This window comes from Zonotrichia albicollis, chromosome 9 (genome assembly GCF_047830755.1).
Source record: "Zonotrichia albicollis isolate bZonAlb1 chromosome 9, bZonAlb1.hap1, whole genome shotgun sequence".
Lineage (NCBI taxonomy): Eukaryota > Metazoa > Chordata > Aves > Passeriformes > Passerellidae > Zonotrichia > Zonotrichia albicollis.
In genome coordinates, this window is record NC_133827.1 from 35612808 (window position 1) to 35630233 (window position 17426).

The 17426-nt window shown below is 45.2% G+C and overlaps 1 protein-coding gene across 2 annotated transcripts; it reads left to right on the forward strand.

Moving 5' to 3' along the window:
• The first annotated feature begins 8 nt into the window (after positions 1–8).
• On the forward strand, positions 9–15834 carry ZMAT3 (zinc finger matrin-type 3). 2 transcript variants are annotated; one of them, XM_005484789.4, is made up of 6 exons: positions 9–210; positions 5409–5734; positions 7251–7370; positions 9057–9223; positions 9335–9435; positions 10502–15834. In XM_005484789.4, exons 2-6 carry the CDS (start codon positions 5465–5467, stop codon positions 10711–10713), a joined length of 870 nt encoding a protein of 289 aa, XP_005484846.1. In that variant the 5' UTR covers positions 9–210; positions 5409–5464; the 3' UTR covers positions 10714–15834. The 2 variants fall into 2 exon arrangements, with proteins under 2 accessions (XP_005484846.1, XP_005484845.1); XM_005484788.4 differs by lacking the exon at positions 9–210 and adding an exon at positions 1654–1808.
• The last annotated feature ends 1592 nt before the right edge of the window (positions 15835–17426 follow it).

Here is a 17426-nt window from a genome sequence, read left to right on the forward strand (position 1 = left end):
AACGGGAACCGCGGCGGGGGGAGGCGGGAGCGGGCCGGGGGAACGGGGTGTGCTGGGCAAACGCGGGTTCGTCCTGCCCCGCTTGTTGCCCTGATGTCGCTGACACCCCCGTGCCCTGCACATCGCAGCGCGTCTGGCCCAGTCTTGACCCTTTTCCCACTTGGACCACCCGGTTTCTTTACAATCAGCTGCCACTGGCATCGAGTCGCTGTACGTGAGTCCGGTGTTTTGTTGAAAGAGCGGCTCGCCAAGCGAATGCCCGTACAAATTAGAAGTCGAAGAGAAATAACATTGTAAATGCGCACTCCCAAGTGGGTGTGGGTTTTCAGGGTGTAAAATGAGAGCGCTAGGCTGGGGTACCTCGGTGAGAGCCAACAAGATGCAACAAGTGAAGGTGGCACTGAGGTGATGATAGCGAGCAGGGACACGGTTAACCCGCGTTATTAATTGTTAAGGCGTTTTGGCAAATCACCCTATTGTCAAGGGGTATTTATCCTTTCAACAACGGAGATGGCATAAGCAAGTTTTGGAGCCAGGTGTGAACATGGTGAGGGCGTTGGTGAATTCTCTAACTTGGAACAGCTCTCCAAGCCCCAGGGTCTAGCATGGGGCCGTTTCACAGCCGTGGGCAGGCTGAGATGCTGCAGGCAGCACTGCAGTGAGTGGGAGCACCAGAGCAGCCGTGCAGGGCATGGCAGAGCACACCCTGCAAACCCAGGGCACAGCAGGCTCCAGGAGAATTCCTGCTGCCAAACTGCCCCTTTGCTGATTTGGCTCCACATCACCACTGCTCCTGATTCCCACCTGCAGCATCCTTCCCAAAGGGAGCCTGCAACAGAGCCAGAGAGGGAATTTCGATAAGGGCATGTAGTGATAGCACAAGGGGGGATGGCTTTAAATTGACAGAGGGCAGATTTAAATCAGATATTAGGAAGAAATTCTTGACTTTGAGGGTGGTGAGACCCTAGCAACAGACTGCCCCGAGAAGCTGTGGCTGCCCCATCCCTGGAAATGTTCGAGGCTAGGTTGGACAGGGCTTGGAGCAACCTGGGCTGGTGGAAGTTGTCCCTGCCCATGGCAAGGAGGTTGGGCTTGGAGCAACCTGGGCTGGTGGAAGTTGTCCCTGCCCATGGCAAGGAGGTTGGAATGAGATGGTCTTTAAGGAGACCTTCCAAGCCAAACTCTTCTATGATTCTCTAAATCTGACAAATGGATTTTTTTTTAAAATATCTAACAAAAATTTGTAACAATCAGTGTGTCTAACCATTGGATTGCCAAGTGGGTTGGCTGATGGCTACTGAAAAATCTGGGTGATGATTTCAGCCTGTAGCAACTTCTCAGCACTTCCCTATTCCAACAAAAGGGGAGAAAAATCAACAGAAACTCCATAGGCTTTGAAACAGGGTGGCCCAACCACACGGGTGAGGCCTTGGTGGCTCGAGGGGAAATCATTACTCATTTTGGCTGCGGGCAGCATGAATAAGAAGATGTTTATATATGCAAATCAGGTGCATTGTAACATCTGCTAAAAAAATAATAATTATATTAAAAAAAGAAAAAAAAAGAGAAAAAATAGTAAATGCTGTTGTTCAGCAGCACGGGTCAGGAGCGAGGACCATGTGAAGCAGCTCCTGGGGGCTGTTTTTGTGCCCGCGATGCCCAGCAGCGCTGGCGCGGGGCGGTTCGTAGCGGCGGCGGTCCCGCCCCAGCCCGTCCCGGCTCAGCCCCGTCCCGCCCCCGCCGCCGTCACTTCCCGCAGCTGAGAGCGAGCCCGAGCCGGGCCCGGCCCTGCGAGCCCCGGGGCCGCGGTAGGTGCGGGGTGTGCGCGGGGGCTGGCGGGGCTGCGCTCGGGGGTGTCCCGCGGATCCCGGCCCGGTGCCGCCGCGTTCCGTTCCGGGCCGTTCCGGGGATGCGGATGGCTGTCCCTGCCCCTCGGCTGGGCTCTGTGCCTGCCCGGAATGGTGCGGCGCTGCCTGAGCTTGCGGCGGTTCCCTGGCTGTAGGGTAGCAGGGATTGTGGTTTTTAATTGCTGTCCAGCCCCCGGACTGCGAGGCAAGCGGCTTTGCAGGAATGCCTGCGGGGAGTCGGATTTACACCCTGCTTTCTGATACCCCCTTTGACGCAAGGGATGGTTCTGGGTTGCTGAATGCGTGTCCCCATCAGCGGAGGGTCAGTGCACCTTAAGGGAGAGCTGTGCATGCTGTGTGTTTGTTTGGTGCTGCCTTCCGTCCCTGCAGCGTTATAAAACAAGCTGCCTTTCAGAGGAAATGTGTAGGCCCAGCCCGTGGCCAAAAGGAAACTTTCTGCCACAATTACATTAAGAGATGTCCATGTATTGATAGATGAGTGAACTTGAGAAGAAATGCTTCCTGTAGCAGTGAAAACTCACAGCTTGTTCACCATTTCTGCTTCTTTCATCTCTGTTATTAGTTGCCTCAGCTGCATTTAAAAAACAATTCTGGTGGGAACACGTAGATTTCTCACTGTGCTTTATTCTTTTCTCCAAGCAAAGTCAAGCCGTGCCTTCCCCATTCTCAGACATGTGGCCAGAGCAGCTCCTTTCCCAGCCCTGGGAGGTTTCTCCCCTTTAGGTGGGCATCACCAGGCTGTGGCACTGGGTCTCCTCCTCCAGCGCTGCCCTTGGGATGCCCCAAGGAAAGGAGGGAGCACCCGTGCCCCGCTCATCCCCTCAAGGACAGCTGGCATGGCGTGGAAGTGTATCCTGGCATGGCTGAGCTCTGAGAGGTGCTGTCCTCAGGCAGAAAGGCTCCTCAGCCTGCCCTGGAGAGCTGCAGGTCCTTACCCTGCCTTGGGCTGTGCTGGTTGGGGTCCCTGGTGATGGAGGTGCCTTGTTCCTTTGCTGTGTCCTAGGGTAAAGATCTTACAGCTTCTCATGTGAAGGGAAAGGAGGAGTTAAAAATGTTCCTTTTCCTTCTCCTGTAACAACCAGCAGTGGAGGATTAAAGGGACCTGTAAATACACTGATTTTTATTTTCTTATTTATAATACCAGTAAGAGAAAAATGAACATAACTTGAGCAATTTCAGTGGTTAAAGATCACTGTCAGAGGAAAACCAGAATTGCATACATTGCATAAGCCAAATCAAGAAGTCTTACTGTGGAAATTGCTCATGCAGCCTTAATTTTATTTTCAGACAACTGCTTACTTTAAGAAACAGTAAATGACCTTACAGTTAAAGATTTTCTAAGAGTATTACATTATACCTTTCCCCCTGTAGATATAGATCCTGTAAGCACTGTTTCCTCTTGTATATGACAAATCCCATTTGTGACAGTTGCAGGAAAATGCAATGCAAGAAATGCTCATGCAAAATTAAGCAGATGAATCTCAATTGCCATTTACTGTGCATCTCTTTATGTTGTTCTATGGAGTATTTGGCTATAATTTACTCTCATTTTAAGGTAAGAGGCCCATTATACTCATGTAATAAAACTCTGGAATTAGCTGGCATGCTTACCTGCTTGCATAGTTGATTTAAACTGCCTTGATAGGCCTGTGTTATGATGTATTTAACCAACATGAATATGAACTTGTTCCATCTGTAGTCCCACAGAAATTAATTAGACTGTCTACAGAGTACTAGTTGAGGAAAATAAAGATAAAAAAGTTGTCTTCTGTTCTGTTTAACCAGGGTCATGTGTGCTGAAAATAGGAAAGGGGTTAGGTAACACTACAGAATTTACACTGCTGATGGATGATTTGCAGCACCATTCCTGTGTGTCCTCTTTCTTCTTTGTGGTAGGTTCCAGCTCTGAAATTTTGCAGAGCCTTGGTGGTGGAGGAATAATATAAACATGAAAACTCATGGTGGCTCTGTTACTGCCTTAAAACATTGTCCCCAAGCCAGTGCATACTGCCTTTAAAAAAATAATTTAAATCTTTTTCCTTACCTTTAATATTAGTAATAAGTGAGCTTCCTCCAGTCTTGTATTAGAGTAAGTTTTGGTTTGAGATAAATATTTCAGAAATTATTTTGTCACTTGAATGCTTTAGTCCCATTCATTCATTCATTTAAATTTTGTTTTAATTTTCCTAACAGAACAGATCTCTCTGGGAAGAGAGATCCAAAGATAACACAGTACCTAAAATTGCAGGCTTCAACTGGGATTTTCCATAGCTTGAGTGGGGAAGGTATTTATCTTCAGCTAATTTTAGCAGATTGAAAATCCCGGAAGTTACCCCAGATAAATGCTCTCTGCTTCTGCAGGTTCCTAAATGCCTTTGAAGTCCCTATTTTCTAAGGCAACTCAGGAACAAAATTCCTTGGTGGTATTTCATTTACTTTTCCCTAATTTTACACAAGTGTTGCTTTAAAATGCAGATGTGTCTCTTTATTTGCTTAAACAAATGAACAAAGCCCAGAGCATAAACATGGTTGGTGCCAGTGCAGCCCTAGCTGGGAGTGATCTGCAAAGGCCAAGATAATGCTTCTCTTGATCCCAGTGTGCCACTGAACAGGATTTGTTATGATAAGAAGCTAATAAGACATGAACAAAAGTAGCTATGCCTTAATTCATAATGTCACTGCTCTGTATTATTCTAGGGATGTTCATCTGGGCTGTAGATGTGATTTATAAACTTTAATTAAATAAATCTCTCAGAACCTCTTGTTGGAAACGTGGAGCTAGTTCTAATAACTTGAATTAACTGAGAAATAATTGAATAAAGGTTTATATAAGTTCTCCATTTTGCAGAACAAGATGTAGCTTTAAGTATTGCATTGCTTGTAGTTAGTAATGGAAATGTGAAAAATAGCTCAAGGTCATTCAAGAATACCATGGGAGAGAGCCCTTGGGAGCTGACTGTGTACAACAAGGTGTGCTCCAGCTCATTCCCACTCTGTTTTGTTGTCTTACTGGAGAAAAGCTTTTCCTCAGTAAAGTCTTTGAGGGATAGATGTGTTTATGTATTTTGCATCTACCTATATACAATAAATCTGCTTTGAAGTATTCAGATTCTTTGTAATGTCCATTGCAGTAGTCTGGTGTGATATTTGTTTAGGAGTGAGCTTGTCCTTGGGCTCCCAAAGGAGGATGTGGGCAGTGCTTGTGTCCCCCCAGTGACACAGCTCTGTGTGCTGTGCATGGTCCCCCCTTCTCGTGGGCATGGGGCAGCGGGGGGAGTGTGCTGTTGTCAGGTGCTGTGGGTGTCAGGAATCTTCACCTGCCAGGGGACCCACTTCTTATATAAGTGTCTTGTAATCTGGCCCTGCTTGTCTGGGATGCTGCTGTTCCCGTGGGCGGCAAAGTGTTGCAAACTGACTTTATCCTGCTTGGCATTTTGAAAAGGCATGAAGCAGAGGCAGTGGAGTTACAGGGATTGCCCCTGGATCCTTGATGTTCCTGTTCTTGTTGCTTATTTCAGCATTTGTGTCTTTCTGGTCTAGATCCGAAGAAGATTCCTCCTCCTTCAGCAGTAGCATGCCCATAGTCTTCCTGGCCAATGATTCTTCTACAGCAAGCAGGACTTCTTCCTCATCCTGAGAAGCCTTCATCCCTTCCTATGTCAGTGGCTACAAGGCCAAGAGCCAGCTCACCACTGTCCCCACCAAAGTCTCTGGGACTGGGGCCTTCCTTTCATCACACACAAGAGGAGGAACTTGCCAAGGTGGTGGAGCAGGACCCTATGCTGGAGGAACTATGTAAGCCCCTGTGCTGTAAGCTTTGCAATGTCACTCTGAACTCGGCCCAGCAAGCCCAGGCTCATTACCAGGTAAGGAGAGCAGCAGGAGGCTCAGCTTTTGGGGCTGCTGCATCTGCAGCTTGTGGAGACATTCCTGTGCCAGCACGAGCACTGCCAGCAGCGTTGCTGTGGCAGCACAGAGGGAAGTGTGGGCTAATGCAGGAGGACTAACTCAGCTTCTCGAGGGGGTTTTGAGTGCTGCACATGAACAGCAGCATTCAACTTGCTCATCTGGAGCTTCCTCTGCACCACCTCATGGACTGAAACTGCTCTGTAGACATATCTTCACCCTGCTTGGATTTGCTGGTTGTCCAGACGTGCTGCAGTGCTTTCTTTTAAGGTGTTGTTACTGGAGCTTTTTGCAAAAACACTGTCCATGGGGACAGAGAAGTGGTGCCAAGATGGCATAGGTGAAAAAGCAGACACTTGTGATTTTTCCTTTGTTTTATGCAACCTGTATTTGACATCTACACTAGTTTAGTAAAATTGACCTTCTGATTCCAGACATGATTTTGTGAGGCCTGGACAGGTGTTTTCTGCTGGATCCAGCTGTGCCATTAGGAAAGGGGCTGCTGCCATGTGTTTGTCAGAGTCTCCTTTCTGAGGCTATGCACAGCACTGATCTGGTGGGGCCTTTTATGCAAACACTCTCATCAGCTGGGTTGGCTCAGATCAGATTTATTTTGTTTAAGCTGATCTTGTTGACTTGCCTGATATAGGATAAGGACTCTTTGCATATGATTCTTGCTGAAAGATAGAACATGTCAGCCTTGCATTAGTCCATTTTCCTACACCCTCTCTGCCTGATGCTGTGTTTGCATGACTATTGGAAATAGTGACTTTCTCCACCAGTGAATGCAAAAGGGTGATTTTCCATAACCTCAGGACACCAGACCCAGATTTCAGATTTGCTTTTGGCCCTGAAAAAGTGGTATCCTGCTAGTGAAGAGGTAGGTTGGATTGGTGTTACACTTTTAACCTCTTGTTTTTGCAGAATTTTTTCCATGACAGGACAGAGGTGATTTTTTACGTATCGCATTTGCCTTTCTGTGCATCCACAATATGCATATACATAGTCTCGTGTTATTCTACCAGGCTTTCAGAACACCAAAAACATTTATGATATATGTTTTTCAAGAGAAAATAAAATGTGATGTGGGTTTTAAGTTCAATCTCACGTTTTAACTCAAGCTTGCGGTGTCATGAAATGTGTGTTGTGTGTTCAGGTTTATCAATAAACTGTGTAAAGCAGCTGATAGTCTTAAAACACAAAATACTGCTTTTAAGTGAAATGGAAACAGACTGAGAAACTAATTGTAAACTTATAGAGAAAATCAGCTGGAGAGGGGGCCCATTCATTCTAGGTGTTGAGCATTTTGGAGAAAGGGAGGAATGCCTGCATTTCTTAAATTCAGAGCTGGGTGACAGCTTCTTTACCTTAGCTGCCACCTTCATGGGCACTTTCTCATTTCAGTCTCTGGATCCTTTGTCTTTCAGAGTAAGACACTGTTATTAGGACAGTGATTAATCTGGGTTATCTTTGCAGGGTAAGAACCACAGTAAGAAGCTGAGGAATTACTATGCTGCCAACAGCTGTCCGGCACCTGCCAGAATGAGTAATTCTGTTGAGCCTGCCCCACCTCAGGTTGTCACTCTTCCAACTCAGGTAAGGCATGGCAAAGGGACTGAGATCATGCTTGCTTGTCACCTAACCCCAGTTAGGATAACCAGATATCAGGCTTGAAGATTACTGCAGGAGTTGGGAAAGAATTTTCCTTGTGATGGCACAAGATGGTGGAAATGGCCCGTTGTGAGCTGTTTGCTTTCTTTTGAAGATGCAGATATTGATCTGCCCTTGCAGCACAATGTTGGACTTCAAATGTTCTATTTCTGCCTGGCAAATACTTTGATTGCTAGGTAAGTCTGATGTGCTGCTGATTATAGCTGTGTAAGGGCAGGTATAGAACAGAATTGCTGGAATTGGATTTGGATGTGAGGGTGTGGCATCCGCTCTGCACAATCATCCCTCTGTTGTGTGGGGGAAGCCTACATGGAAAAAGTGCTTTGGTGCTCCTACACCCATTGCCCAGGGCTGTTAGCTAATTCCTCTTTTGTTACTCCTTTTGAAGTGCTCATTCCTGTGTGCAGAGTGAATGGATTGTTCCATCAGTTATCCAGATTAATTCTGTTTTGGGCACGTTAGAGGAAAAAAGAGATGTTTTTTGCTATCTCCTTCTAGAATTCATCCCTTGGGTTTATCATGAGATGTGACAGCTAACCTGGCTTTTGCCTGTGACTGTGCAGGGATTGAAGTTGCAACATAAGCCTGTGCTGCCTGTAGGGAAGCAGAGATCATTTACAGAGTGACAGACTGTTCTTGGCCAGAGGGAGATTTGGCCCCGTGTAAATTGGCATTGCAGCTCATGGCTGTGAACTGGGATGGGATGGGGTCCTGCCCAAGGCATGGAGATGTGATTGCTGTACCTGCCAGGGTATCTGGTGGTGTGTTTTTTAATGGAGGAAATGGCCCATGGCAATAAAAATACCTCTAGGGCCATGTGAGGGTTCACATTGTAAGCTAGAAATCAGAATTGTGTGTCTCTAAGTTTGAGCGGTGTCTAAGGAGATGTGAAAGAATGTTGGTTTGTCAAGTGCTGCAGTGACATGGCTGCATGAATCACTGCTGCTGCACTGTTTACAAAACACTTTTCCCTGGATGTGACGTGCTGAGGAGGCATGGCTCCTGCCTGGATCGCTGTATGTGGTCTGACTGCACAGACACATGAAGGTGTCCTTCACATATCATGTGAGACTGGGTCCTTCCTTTGAAGTCTGGATCCAGGTGTTCTCCCACCTGAAGGTTAAGGATCAGAGGTTTGGCAGCTTTGCTACTGGTTTTTTTTCTTCTTGCTGTGGTCAGGGAACTGTAAAGACAGGGTGTTGTGGAGAGATTAGATGGACTGTAAATAGGAGAGAGAAGCACCTCTACCTTTCAGTGAGTGTTTTTAAGAGTGAAAGTCACTGCTTATCAGCTCCCAGCAGTTAGGAGTTAAATCATTGCTGTGATGTAAACAAGCCTCTGTGGCTGTTGCAGAGCTGTTTGTTCAGATTGCTTTTCTCTCCACCTCAGGCCAGGCATTTGCAGGCTCTCCTGGAGGCAAGGCAGGAACAATGCATTTTGTGTAAGAACACTTTGGGGACAACTTGAGAGTGTCCTAATCAATGGGCTTTAATTCCAGCTCTCCTGCTGTCTGATGAGAACGGCAGTGGTCTCAGTCCCTGTGATTGAAACATTTCAGCTTATATTTAACCTTTTTTGTGTTTCACATGCTGTGTCTCCCTTTGCTGCTAGATGGGATCCAGTAAGCCAGGTGGCCGAGTGATCTTGGCTACAGAGAATGATTACTGCAAGCTTTGTGATGCCTCATTTAGCTCCCCGGCTGTGGCTCAGGCTCACTACCAAGGGAAGAATCACGCCAAGCGGCTGCGCCTTGCAGAGGCACAGAATAACTCGTTCTCGTAGGTATTGTTCAACCTCATGCTCAGGCTGAAAGCGTGTGCCAGTGTCTCTGGCAGCCCTTTTGTCAGAATACCCTGAATTGCAGCTGTTCATATTTGTGTAATCTGCAGGGATGCCTCAGAACTAGGCAAACGAAGGGCAAGGAAAGAAGGGAATGAGTATAAGATGATGCAGAACAGAAGAAACACGTATGCGGTTCAGAACAACACAGGTAACTTGGAGCTTGTATCTATTCTGTAGCTGGAATAGTAATTAATAATAAATAGACTTGGTTTTCTTCTGTTTCTGAGATCTGTTTTAGCAGAGTCAGGTTGTGAAAGGAGCTGGTCCAAGCTCTGCTGATCTTTCATATCTGCATGGGTTTTTTTTCCCCAGCTGCTAAAGTTGCTTTGTTTTGTCAGCCTGCTTGTTAGTTCTTTTTCTCAGTTTGTAACTTAATTTACCATCTGCCTGTCTCTAAGGCTGCTCTAAGTGGTGACAGTTTTCCTGCTTTATTTTCTTGGCAGGTGGCCAGGTGCTTTGACTCCTACTGTGGCACATCAACCTGTACTTGCACTCCCATGACCAGAATGAGAGAGCATGTTAGCCTCCCTCTAAGACCATCTGTTCCTAGCATAGAGTCCTTCCTCAGGTGTTAGATACTAACTTTCCCTCTTTACTATGATTTAAAGAGTGTATTACAGCCTCCAGCCGCGCATCTATTTCTCTTTTACATTTTAAGTTGTTTTACAAGCACACATTAGCTGAAACCCTGATTCCTGGTGAAGCTCGGTTTAATCACATCATTCTAATCACTGTCATGTGGAAAAGATAAATCTTTTAAAGTTGTATTAAATACAATTTTGTGAGTTTTAAACTGAAGCAGCTTGGTATAATGAAAAGACTATTCCAGTTGTGAAATTAGATGGTTAAGAAAAAAAAGTATTGCTTAATTATTAAATTATTGAATTAAGTTGTTAAAAATTATTAAGTTCTTAAAAATTAATAAATTATTAAACATTAAATTGTTGGGTACCTGATTTTCAATAAGACTAGAGCATTAAGCCCACTCTACTACTTTATAAAATTCCAAGTGCTGTCCTGTGTGCTGCACCTCCGTAAATCTGGAAACCAGCAGGGGAGTTGTGGGGAAAATACGGATTGATTCTAATCTACTAAAGAATCAAATCTTTGATTGAAAAGCACACATTCATTGGACTTTGGCATTGTCACTGAGCTGCCTCAAGCTTTGATTCCTCACAGGTAAACCAGGCTTTTCTTTTGTGTCGTGTCCCCAGGTCCCTACTTCAACCCGCGCTCGCGGCAGAGGATCCCCCGTGACCTGGCCATGTGCGTGACGCCCAGCGGGCAGTTCTACTGCTCCATGTGCAACGCTGGGGCCAGCGAGGAGCTGGAGTTCAGGCAGCACCTGGAGAGCAAGCAGCACAAGAGCAAAGTGTCTGAGCAGCGCTACAGGAACGAGATGGAGAACCTGGGCTACGTCCAGTGACGCGCCGCCCTCGGTAGTAGTTTGCAACTAGAGCAGCTTGTCTCTCGCCTGCTGTTTGCCACGTGCCCTGCTTTGTGCTCCATTGGGTAGGAGTATGCTCTGAGCTGTACATGTAACACCTGCAAACTTACTGGTATGGTTAGGTTTTTTTTCTATCATAGTCGGCAGGATGACGCTGTGCAGGACATGAAGTGTTTTTGGTGTTTGTTTGCTAATTATCTAAGGCTCTTCATTGTGTTGAGTGGCAGGGAGGAACTGTGTCTTCTCCCCGGCCTTCTGCATGAATATGCAAAGCCCAAGAAGTGCTGGAAACTTCTGTGGTCCTACCACGTGGGTGGACTGTGTGTAAAGCCCACTCCCCTCTTGGCACACCACAGAGCAGTGCTCCAGAATGCTTCCCTATGGCAAACTGACTCTCTGGGCAGCTTGTAAAAGAGGGGAAGGAGTAGGGCCTGTGAATGTGTGAATTAGGTGGTGTATTTGTCCACACTTTGCTGCTTCTGGCCCCCATTACAGTCCAGAGTAGGTTCTTTCCACATCCTTGTAGAAAGGCTGTGCATACCTCTTCTCCTTGGAGGATCTTTCCTCTTACTGCTTCCTCTGCGATGCAGATTCCATTCTGAACATCTGACATGGATTTCAGCTGATTAGCCCCATTCAGAAATACTCTTCTACTCTTGATATTGTTGCCTGGACACCTTAATATTACCATGGGTGTAGCTCATCTCCCTGATCTCTGGGGATCTCAGTGGCTTAATGAAGTGAACTGGAAAGCAAACCTGCTCAGGTGAGATGTGCTGTGCTCTGATTCTGCCTTAGAATGAGTCAGGTTGAGAATAGATAGAAGGAGCTGTCAGCTGTGATTTCTTTGCATGTTGATGTAGAAGAGAGCAAGAGTTGGTCTCTGGCCTGCAGTCCTTGCTCTGGAAGAGCAGAGCTGCCTGGACTCTGGGTAGCAGATACTGGTGTGTCCCACTTCCATGCCATTCCCTGGGCTAAGCCTAATGGGTGTTTATAGAGCAAAGATGAAACTTCTAGCTTTGAACTAGAGCTACCAATATTGGTTGACTTTCCCCCCCTCTTTCTTTTTCCATCTCAGGATGGTTTTTAATTCCATTCCTTGGTGTATACTTGACTGTTCCAGGGACCATCAAAAATCCAAAGTTATGTAGGATTTAAATGTCAGGGTGATGATTGACTGTTTGAGTAACAGCTTTTTGGCCTCATGGAAGTATTCAAGAAACTTGTTAAGCAACTTTTGAATTGTAGACAAACTCAGAAGGTGTGTGTGTGTTTGTTTTGATATTCCTTAGCAAAAGTAGGAAGGGGAAAAAGAGCAGAAGTAGGGTTGTTAATTATTCTTCTGCTTGTTTGGGTAGATGTGAGGAGCTGTGATTGGAGTCCAGTTCAGTGTCATTAAACATGGTCTCCAGTGGCAGGTGCAACACGTAGGTGGCTTTTGTTGGACCTGATCCCCCACTGTTCTGCTGGGACTGTGCACTGGTGCAGCTTCATTGACTGCAGTGGCAGGTGCAGAGAGAGGGTCCAGGATGCACCTTGGCTCATCTCTCACCCCTCTTCAGGCAGCTGGAATTGGATGCAGCTCCACTAGTTTCAGTAGGATTTTAGCAGGGATGAATTGTTCCTAGTGCATAGTGTTGAAGGTAGCCTCCCCCTCCTTTTATTGCCATTCTGATCCTGCCTCTTGCATTCCAGAAGGACTTTCTGCTTGCCTTAAAAAATGAAGAATGAGTAACAAAAAAAAATCCAGATAGTCTTCATTCATCTTCCTAGTCCACCTTCAAAAGGTCTGTTGCACTTGGCTGCTCCTCAGAAATTAAATATTGTTTTCTTCAGCTCCCTGAGTGAGCATCAGGGAGCCATACAACCTGAATGCAGCCTTCCTGAATCCAGGCAAGGTGAGTGCTTGCAAAGTAGTTGAACACAACCCCCTAGGATCATTCTTGCCCTGCAGATAGAGGCAGAGGAATGGATGTCCTCATGAATGGGGTTCCTTCCCCTCCTTTGTGCAAAACTCAGTTAAATGGGGTTTGTGCCCTGCAGCAGGTGAGAAGGTAGAACAGGTGCCCAGGTTGTAGAGCACTCACTGAACAGTTCTGACAGCTTTGTAAGTCTGTTTCCTCTGTGCTTTCCTGCCCCTGCCTTGCCCTCTGTGTAGCCTTGAAGAACATTTGCCTTTCCAGAATCTCTCATCAGCCTTTCCCCCTCATCATTTGTACTGACAGAAGGGCTCTGGTTTTCTCTTTGTGTCCTGTCCTTAGGTTTGCCAGTCTGACACCACTGTCCAGAGGGGCAGAGGGAGTTAGATGAGCCTTACCACAATGTGCTTCAGCACAGTGATCCCTGCATTATGGTTAAACATCCCTCTGGCTGTAAATTAAAGCATGGTATTTCCTACAGGCTGCAATTAGTAGCAGAAAAACAACCCTTTGTGAAATATGAGCTGGAGGAGCTGTAGGTACTGCTGCTGTCTGGCTTATTGCTAGGGATGAGGAGGCATTTTTGCTTGCTTTCACATGTCCCAAAATTCAGCTGTTCTCCACTTAGCTTTGGTTACTGCTCCTACTCCCAGCCCAGCCACCTGCTCCTCATTTGGCATTTCCAGTGGCTGCTGGAGGTGTCAAAACCTGGTTTGCTCCAGCTGTGCAGATGTGCCACTGCCCAGTGCTGGTGCTTTTGTGAGGGATGTGCAGGAGGCTGTTCTTGCAGGCTCCTCTCTGCTTGAGGCTGAGTCTGGCTTGGAGTGGTGGCTTCAGTCTGTCCTGAACAGAGAAGCCTGAATCTGCTTTGTTCTGTTCAAGGGAGTGCAAGTGAATGTGATCATCCTGGAGATTTCAGAGTGGTGGCTTGTAGAGCAGGGGTACAGCAGGCAGTGGGACTCAGCTAGGACAGATTTCCTCCATGGAAGGAAAGATGTCTTGCTGGGAGAAGGAGCTGAGACTGGCTTTGCCCCAGTGCTCTGATGTGGCCCTTCCTGCAAGCTGCCAAAGCTTTCCTCTCCCTCTTCAGCATTGCTTAGTGGCTTGTGATCTTCCCACTCCCCTTTCAGCATAGGAAGTTGCTGAGTGCAAAGAGAAAACACCCAACCTCCCCATTATCCTTAGGGTTCAGGACAATCCAAACTCATACTTGTCAACATTAGATACTGAGTAGCTCCTGATTTTATTTCTTTTTGTGAAAGGTGTTCTCCAAACCACTGTTCAAAAAATACTGAAAACATGTTCTGGGCAAACCCTTTTGACTAAGGTGGGCTGGGGAGAACACTGTACAGCTGAAGTGCCATTTTCCAGACCCAGATAATCTTTTTCTTATGTTAAACCAAGTACCAAACCCAAGAAACAGGACTTCTGTGAAGCTGTCACATTGGCCAGTAGGTTAATGACCTTTGCTGCTAGAAACAAAATGTAAATCAATATGTTCATATTTATTTTACTGTGCTGACCACTAATTGATTTGTTAATATTTAAGGTATTATGCTGTAGGTTGTTTTTAAATGGAGAAATTCTACATCGCACTTTGCTTTTGGATCAGAACAATTATTTATTGTATTTGTGAAAATGTTTTTCCTCCCACATAGCTATTTTTGTCTTTCCCTTGATGAAAAAATCCAACCAGACCCAAACAACAAAACCCACCCCAAATCCCCCCAACCAAATCTGACCTCTGGATCTTTGTTTCTTTTCATGCTAAACAAAATGGGGATTTCCTTGCAACTTGTTATTAAATGTCAATTTCCAATTCATTTTCCCTCAACTGATTCCTGTGCTAACTTGGGATGTTATTTTTAGAGACACAGGGTTCATGCTTCATTTAAACATTCATTTCTTTTAAGGCAAGGAAGTAAACCATGTGGAATCCATGAATTTGTGAGGAGTATGAAAGTGATACTATTTTCTTTGTATTAGGCATTAGCTTTTGTTTTACATTCTACACTAATGAGTAAATCTGTTACAATCTTGCCTAACATTGGTCTATTTTTGACTTTTTGCTTTCTTCATGCACATTGAAAGGAGCCCTGAAAACTTCTGTGGAGTTGCTTAGGATGGTCATCAGTGCAACAAAAGGCAGATTTTTTTTCTGTAAAGCTGCTTATTTCCTTTCCTAGATGCCCATTATAGGGCATTAGAAGGGAGAGCTATTGCCATAAGCATGGATTCATATTTTAGCTTACTAATGCTTGATGTCCCTTTGCTACATTCCTTAAGTGATGCTCTCACTGTAACCAATGGGAATTTTGCCTGGGTCAAGAGTAAATGAAATACCCAAGGCAAAGATATTTTGTTGGCTGGGGCCAGGCAAGGTACATTGCTAAGTTTGTCTTTTACTCCTCCATTTGGATTACAACACTCTTATGGTTTTGCTTTTTGAGGACCATTGATCTGGTTCTGTAAGGCTTTGGTCTTGCCCCAGCTAAAATAGTTTGAAGTACCTTGACTTTAGCTGAGTTAGGAGCAAGGCTTGAAAACCTTCAGGAATTTCTCACTGCTGATGTTTTATATGTGTTTTTTGGTTTGTGATTTTTTTTTTTTTAATTTTACAACCACATATACAAGGATGCTCTGGATGAGATGGATATGTGTTGCTGATTATGGAAAAACAAATGCCATGGTTGCCAAAGGATAACGGAAAGTGGAGAAATATGGACCTGGTTTCTTTGAAGCTAGTGGCTAGGCTTCCTTTATTTTGAGCTGGGCTTGCCACCTGCATAAAGTTAGAAGGGAAAATAAAATCCACTTTGAAATGAATGTGGTCAAACAGTAGTTCTGGGAATCTCTCCTTTAAAAAATGTATCACAGCTAAAATTGTGTCAGCTTACCTGAAATACCTGCAGGTAGAGACAGAACTGAATTTTTGAAAATAAAGTCAGGTTTTCAGTTGTATTTTGCAGGGGAAAAATGACTTGATTTAATTTCCTTCTGCATCTGTCCAGCAACACCATTTGCAAGTGCTTTGAACATGTTTCATCTAGAGCCTTCTTGTCAGGTTGTTTTGTACATTTTTCCTTATTTCCTTTATATTGTACTGACCCCCGTGAGGGAATACTTGATGAAAATGAATTTTTTTTTCTTCTTCATTATATAATAAACCATATTGCTCTTACCATTGCACCGCCCTGATGTTTGGTATTGCTGCTGCTCATGGCTGGAATGGGAATGACTGGGTTAGCCCAGCACTGAGTGCAACTACATGAACATGTTTTCACACACTGATAAAAGAGTATAATTCAAGTAGAATGTGTTACTCTGGAGGAGGGTCAGTGTACTTCCAGCTCTTACTGAAAGCCAGCTCAGAGCTGTCTTGGCTTTGGGAGGGTTTGGGAGTGCTCAGCATCTGCAGGATGGGAGGCAGGAGGACACAAAAGGCTCTGTGTCTGTCTGTGCTTTCCCCTTGAGTGGACATCACAAGCTCTGCTACAGCCCCAGGCAGAACCATGGACTGACTTTCAACTCTGGCTGTGAAAAGGTGGGGACAAGCTGAGCCTGACACTTACATTTGCACATTTTTTTAACCAGAGTGCTGTTTCCCCCTTTCATTACTTGAGGGCTCCAGAAGAGCATATGCTTGTGCAGCATAAATGACTTTCCAAACTGAAAGGACATTCTGAATGGAGCCTTGGAAGCAGAGAAAATCTGGGTTTTTGAGTTCAGCTCAGGTAAGAGCAAAGCACAGCCCTTGTGTGCTGTTGGTGCAGTGAGGTGTTGGCCTCAGGGGCAGTGCCCTGGGGACACACCAGGGACATTTGGGGTGTGACTGTTGTGTAAAAGCAGCTGTGAAGAGGGATGTGTCCCTGCACTCCCCTGCCCTCTCTTATTGCAGGCATTGGGCCCTTACAGAGAACACTGACACTGGTGGGATTATCCTGATTTACCTTTTGGCATGAGAGCTGCCTCTGTGCTTAGGTGACTTCTTCTGTGCTAACAGTGAAATATGCTGGAAGTTTTATGTGTTCTCTCTTACAGTAAATAGAGTCATAAAAACTTGTAAGTGCAGTTTAATGTTAAATCTCACCCCAGCCCTTCACTGTTTATGTTTATCTGGGCTGTGTTTGGTCATCCTGGAAACCAAACCCCTACAAAGCAGCACATCCCCATGATCAGGTTTCTCTGGTAAAGCACTGCCTTTTTAATACTTGCATGTGGTAATTGTATTTTATACCAATCTATAGCAATTTGGTACAGCCAAAAACCATGGTGACACATGGGCAACCTAACTGAGAGTAACAGGCATTTGCTGAATTACTCAGCATATAAAATACTACAAAAAAAAAAAAAGGATGAAAAACATAGACTAAGTGTGTAATTTGAAAGCATAAATAGCTCTCCTTCTGCTTCTACAATTACCCTGTTGTCTAAGGATTTCACATAGTTGTCCTATAACATTTTACAATTGAGGAAGTAAAATTTGGGGGAAAATATGATTTGTCCAGAAAGTCTGTGGCTAAAAAGGAAAGTTGAACTCAATGCTTTTGAATACCAAGCTGCTGTCCCTGCCTTCTCTCCATCTAGCCTCCCTGCTCCCAGGATGATGAAAATGACTGGATTTTAAAACCAATTTGATTAATAATAGTTGGATTTTCATTGTTCATGTAGTGGCTTTATAAAGCATTAGGACTTTAGCATGTGGTTTAAAAATAATGAATCCTGACAGAGAGATCTTCCAGTATTGCTTCTGCCATTAGACCTTAGCGGAGA